General features: G+C 30.6%; 1 protein-coding gene across 1 annotated transcript; it reads right to left on the bottom strand.

The window, feature by feature from the left end:
* Positions 1–372: 372 nt before the first annotated feature.
* On the bottom strand, positions 373–4,460 carry GPAT6 (glycerol-3-phosphate acyltransferase 6). The gene is made up of 2 exons (XM_039048208.2): positions 3,767–4,460; positions 373–1,555 (listed from the first exon to the last, which is right to left on the bottom strand). Exons 1-2 carry the CDS (start codon positions 4,382–4,384, stop codon positions 662–664), a joined length of 1,512 nt encoding a protein of 503 aa, XP_038904136.1. The 5' UTR covers positions 4,385–4,460; the 3' UTR covers positions 373–661.
* Positions 4,461–6,382: the final 1,922 nt, after the last annotated feature.

Raw genomic sequence — 6,382 nt, 5'->3', positions numbered from 1 at the left:
TGAAGGTTATAAGAAATAGTAACTGCGGTAACAAATAACAAATGGTTCTTTTCTTCTACCAACTTTAGTATAGTTCAATTGATCAAGATATTGATAGATACAACATTCCTCAAACTATATTCTCTTGGCTTTACTTTTGGTTGTCTCACATCATTGAAGATACTTATCTTATTTATAAACTCATGATCATATTCCTTTATTTAACCAATATATAATTTTGTGGATAAATATGTCAATTCAAACATAACTTAGTGTATAAAACATTCATTACTATTTTAAAAATTAATGATTCAATCTCCCACTTTAACGTCGTTAAATTAAACTGTTGCTATTGCTAAGAGGTCGGTGATTCACATTCTCGTTCACATCATGTTCAACTAAAAAAATCAATTTTTTTTAAGATAAATGTTACATAAATGGTCCCAAAAATAAACTATCAAAATCGAAGAAAAATATAACATAAAAGCAACGACATTTTCTGTATACATATTGGAAAAGAACAATATACATTAAACGATTTATATGACGATTAATCTATGACCATCTTGGCAGCCGAAACTTATTTTTTTCCCTAATAATTGACTTTTTATGGAAAATCAAACCAATAGAGAATAATGGGATTTTTTCTTTTTCTTTTTCTTTTTTTTTTCTGTTTTTTTTATTAAGTAGTCTTCTTCTTAACTAATTCTCCATTTTCTTTTTCAGGAGAAACTCGGCCATCAGTTCCGGCGAGAATGCCATATTTCCCCTTTCTGGTCAAATTAGTACACTCAAACCCTAGGGTTCCGCCGAGTACCTTCTGAATGTAATTTGCCACCTCAATCGCCGATTTCCCGCTGCTGCAAGTCATTTCCGCCGGCAATTGATTCAGAAACGTGATCTCGTAAGTCGGTCTCGGATTCATAAATACAAAATACGGATCCAGCAATTTGTGTCCATTAACTGTCGTCCCGTAAAACACACTCTGTTTCGTGTTAATGGCGACGGGGACGATTCTGTCAGTTAGCTCGGCGAACAGAGCACTGAATCGCAACAGAAATGGTTCTCTGCAAGTGGTCCCTTCGGGGCAAATCACGAGGTCGCCATCTTCAAGAAGGCGTTTAATGTGGGCCGCATCTTTCTCTCTCTCTCTTGACAGAGCGACGGCCTTGATCGGAGAAATTATCTCTGTAAATTTGCTTATACTGTAAGTAACGCAGCTGATTTTTCTGCCTAAGGCGACGGCGATGATTACTGGATCTAGGACGGTGCGGTGGTTGCAGACGAAGAGGACGCCGCTCTGGCCTTTCTTTGGGGCCGGTGGCGGAGTGCCTTTAACGATGAGCTTGATTCCAAGGAATTTGTAGTTGTACCAAGCGATTCTTTCCGGTAAGGGGATGTTGGTGTAGACTCTGAAAATTGAAAGAATCACGCCGATCGGCAGCCATAAGAAGGTCAATAGCGCCGCCAGTGGCGTCGGCCGTTGCACGAATCGGCCGTCGTGGAAAATAATTGGGCTTAAAAGTTCGTTTCTCGGTAGTGGCTCACACTTGGATCTTGGTACCATATAACCTTCCTGAAAAATCAATTTATAACCCATTAAACCCCCCCCCCCCCCCGAAAATTATTTCTTAAAAGAAAAAAAATATATATAAAAAATGTGAAATTATTTATAGAAATAGTAAAAAAAAAAACACTCATAGGCATTGATGGATAGGATTTTATCCGTCTTTATTTAAAATAATTAAATTTAAATAGTTTTTCTTACTTTTTTTATTTTTTAAAATTAAGAAAAAATACATAGAATCTTTTAATTTTAAATTTATACCAAGATTAACTTTTTTTTTAGTGATGATTATTAAAATGGGGTTAGACAGACTTTTTTTTTGTAAGAAGGAGGGCCAACGTCGTACTCCTATGTGTTATTTTTTTTTTTTTAAAAAAAATCACCATTACCTTGTGAAGGGTATTTATTTTTAAATAAAAAGATTCTTTTTAATCTAAATTCGAGTATTAAATAGCATGATAACTAATATTCATTCGTGATGCATGAAATTGAGGTTATATTTTGTGTGCGGAAGATGTGGGTGTGACATGAAGATCTTGTGGCATATGAGATTCGTATGATGAGTTGCCATCATAATGTGAAAATAATTTCTTTTCTTATTTTTATTTTTATTCTAAATCTTACGTAAACGTTTTTTCTTTTATGAAAAATTTATATGAAGTTACTAATGCTTAACCTCTAATCGATATTAATATAGAAATTTTATAATATACGATACACGTAGGTTAAATAAAATAAATGTATAGGGTAATAAAATAAAACAATATTAATTGAAGGCACGTGCTAGGGAAAGGGAAATGGAAAATGAAGAGAGAGGAAGGAAAAAGAAAAAAAGGAAAAAAAAACAGCTGGAGGATTTTAAATATGCTGAAATGAAATTTATTAAGGTTTGGTTGGAATTGAGCCACATAATATGTAACTAGACCCACTAGATGCTAATAAAACTGATTTAATGATCATTAAATTAAAGTTAAGTTCATTAATTAAATCCAGTTTCAAAAGAAAAAAAAAGTATCAATTCAATCCTCTCAACTTTTAAATTTGCAAAGTCAAAAAAAAAAAAAATTAACTTTTAATTGTTTGGCAACCATTTTATTTTTAATTCTTTGTTTTTAAAAATTAAATCTATAAACACTACTTTCACCTCCAATTTTCTTCGTTCGTTATTTATTTTTTTATTCATAGTTTGAAAAACCAAGTCAAATTTTGAAAACTAAAAAATAATCTTTAAAAACTTGTTTTTGTTTTTTAGAATCTGTCTAAGACTTCAAGCATTGTATTTAAATAAAGATGCAAATTACGGTAGAGAAAATAAGTTTAATTTTCAAAAACCAAAAACAAAAAGTAAAGTAGTTATACCTAAAAATTTCAAATTTGTATAAAATAAATTGGTGGTTCAAATCCTCTTGTCCTATTGTATTAAAAAATATAAAATAAAATAAATCTCTTATAAATTAGTTCAATATACTATTTTGTTATAAGTTTTTGTTGGTACTTGACTTTTCTAAACATGATTCATTTATGTTTTTGAAGGCAAATGGAATGAACTAATAACTAATAAGCATATGAATTAGAACTCAGAAAAGCATCTACTACTCACCAATGCACAGTCAAGTATATTACTAATTAATCTTGCTAATATCAATACTTATTTACACACCTTGACACTACGCTTTTAGTTATAGATCTGTTTCTATTGCATAAACACCTTAAGAATGAAATAATTTTTTTAAAAAAGAGTGAAATTTATAGTTAAATTGCAACCATTTTTTAAAAACGCCACAGTAAAAAGAGAAAAAGAACTGTAGAAATCTAAAGAAAAGAATTAATTGGTCACATGACATCATATGATTTGACCACTCCAAAAAAACAGACAAACTTAGATACAACTTAACGATAATTAAGATCTCCATAACTCTTATTTACTATAAAAGGTATTACTTGTTAAAGAAATACTATTGTACATAGCTTCTATGCTAATATGTTTTAGAAGGAAAAAAAAGAGCTTAGTTTATAACAAAATCTTCTCATTTGTTATCATCTGATTTATTAATTTATTTTGTGAACTCTACTTAATTCATTACTAGAATTTTCTCTCTAGTTCAACGAAGCAAGTGTCATATTGATTATTTTATAAATTTAGATTATCACCCCAACAAAATGGATTTAGCAAAAATTAAAATAATAATATAAAATATAGAGAAATTGGGAGTAGATCACCTTGCAAATTGACATGAAATCATGATCAGTTTCTCTATCACCGAGTCCCAAATCAGGCAAATCAGCCCCAACTTCTTTAATAAGGGCCGTCTTCTTCAGATCGCGAACAAGAACGCCAGGTTTCTTAACAAAACCAGTAGCCCTACCGGATTTCGTCACTCCAAGCTCCGTTCCGATCACCTTATCGGCGCCCAAAAACGTCTTCACAAACGGCTCCACCATAATCCTCGGATTCGCCGTCACAATAATCTTCTTCCCAAACGAATTAAACACCTTCCAAGTTTGTGGATGAACATCCTCAGAGTAAAATTTAGGCAAAACAGAGCGAGCCACCATTTCGATATCCGCAACTTTCAATCCGGCAAATGCAACGAAAATGAACGTCTGAATGGCGAGAGATTCAGAAAAGAACAAGTAAATTAAGTAAACTAAGGGGGAGGAAGCCAGAAGGAGGAGTCCTCGGAAAATGCTTCCGGCTTCGACGGCGACGAGCATGAAGTAAGGGAAAGCGTTGTGGGAAATTAGAAGAGTTCCGTCTAAATCGGCGGCGACGGTCTGGTTGGAGCGGCCGTGGGTGGTGCATTTTGAGATGGGAGGGAATTGACGGTAAGCTCCCATGGGGAATTTTCTTGGGAGAAAGGGGAAAAACAGAGAGATGGAGAGAAAAAAAAAGGGGGTGTGAGTTGAGAAGAGAAAAGGGGAGAAGATGGGGTTTATAAAGGGAAGGTAGGCAAATGCTATAATGACAAAAATAATGCATGGAAAAGGATCCATGTGGTGGAGAGAGATTTGCACCTGAATTGGGAAATTTTACACATACTCTTTTTGTCTGTTTTTGGTTAAAAATCCATGTATAAATTCCCAAGTATTATCTATGATTTAATTCCTAAACTCTTACTATATTATATTTAATACATCTCTAGCTGCATCTATCTTTATGCAACTCATTAAGAGATGTTTGACTTAGATTTTATTTGGAATTGCTGTAGCTTTTAAAATAATCGTAACTATAGATAGAAGTAAAAGAGTGTTTGGTAAATTTTAATTTTAAATTAGAAAAAATTAGTTAAGATGTTTGATAAATTAATATTATATTAGTGAAATTTATTTATATAATTAATTGAAATATATATATATATATATATATATATAATTTGAATGGCAACTCTTTTTATTTGATTAAAAAAATTATGAAATAATTTTGTTAAAAAAATAATTGTTATAAAAATTTGAACCGATGAAAATTTGAAATAAATGTGAGAAAATTAATTAATGAAATGAAATTTTGAGATGGTTCTTTTAATAATGGATAAGTTTGGTCTTCAATGTTTCAAAATATATTTTTTATAGTTGAATGTGTTTAAAAGGGTACATAAGTAATTTTTATTATTATTTTAAATGTCGAGTTAAAAATAATAATTTAGAATTTCACATTTTCTCTTTCATCCATTTTCCTTCTTAAATTATTATCTTTATTTAAAATGTCATATCAACATTTAAAAACTACATAAAAATCTTTAAAATTTAATAGCCCAAAAACAAATTGTGCTAAAAAAGTCAAGGAAAAAAAAAGGGGAAATTTCTCTAAAGATTATAAAGTAAAGTTTAATATAGACTTAAAATGATGATAGAAATAGAATTATAATTACATAGTAAAGTTAGAGAGAGTAGTAAAGTATTAAATGGGTTTGGTTAATATTTGTTTTTATTATTATTTATGTTAAGAAATAAATAAAAAGAAGAAAAGTTGAGGTCTTTCGCAAGGGGGGAGGTGGGGAGTGTTGGATTTGAGTGGTTGAAGGTGGATAACATTGAATTAGCCAACTTTTTTAGTTTATAGGCGCCGCCGCCCCGTCACTGCCGCATTTAACCACCTTCGCCTGCACTGCCCTCATCCCACAATTTTCTCAACACTTTCTAGTACTAATTTAGTATATAAAATTTTTCATATTCGTTGTTTGTCATAATAATATCATTTAATGATTAAATATGATTTATAAAATAAATTAATAAATTATTTAATAATGTGTCAAATAATAAACGGAAGAAGTTGGCACTATGGTAGTACTAGATTTACTTTTTTTCTTTATTTCCTCAAACACTTGTAACATTTTTCTTTCATACAAACTTTAAATAGTAAATATCTAGGTTTGGAATTAATGCATATACGTGTGATCTTCACAAGTTTATTAAGGATATGTTTGGATTATTGACTAGAAAAAACAACATTTTTCCAAAAGACATTTTCATTTTAAAACTTTTGATAAATATGACTTAAAATAAAAACACTAATGTATTTGGTTACACTTTATCGTGAAAGTATTTTTATATACAAGTTTGTTTGATTTGCTATATACAATTTTTTCTATCAATGTCAAATTATTGCAAAACCGACTATTAAATACTATGAATTGATAATTTAAAAATACTTTCATTAATCAAGTTTTTTTCTTTTTCTTTTTTTAGCATAGGATCAATCTAATTTGACACTAGAGTTAGTCCTTAGGAGTTGTTTGTTTGGAGATAATCAATGCAATTGGTGGTGGTCTCGGAGGTGGTCGTTGGAGTTTGAGGTAGAGGATTAGTGCGGGTATTTATATAATTTGATGTATTATA

This window comes from Benincasa hispida, chromosome 11 (assembly GCF_027475165.1).
Source record: "Benincasa hispida cultivar pf3 chromosome 11, pf3_genome.v1.1, whole genome shotgun sequence".
NCBI lineage: Eukaryota > Viridiplantae > Streptophyta > Magnoliopsida > Cucurbitales > Cucurbitaceae > Benincasa > Benincasa hispida.
The sequence above is the reverse complement of the archived record's forward strand: the minus strand, read 5'-3'. Positions and strand labels throughout refer to the sequence as shown.

Bases quoted from the DNA above. Each gene is read 5' to 3' on its own strand.
- GPAT6 (XM_039048208.2), bottom strand. From the start codon at position 4,384: ATGGGAGCTTACCGTCAATTCCCTCCCATCTCAAAATGCACCACCCAC. The intron at 1,556-3,766 runs GTGATCTACTCC...TTGATTTTTCAG, and splicing joins ATTTCATGTCAATTTGCAAG to GAAGGTTATATGGTACCAAG.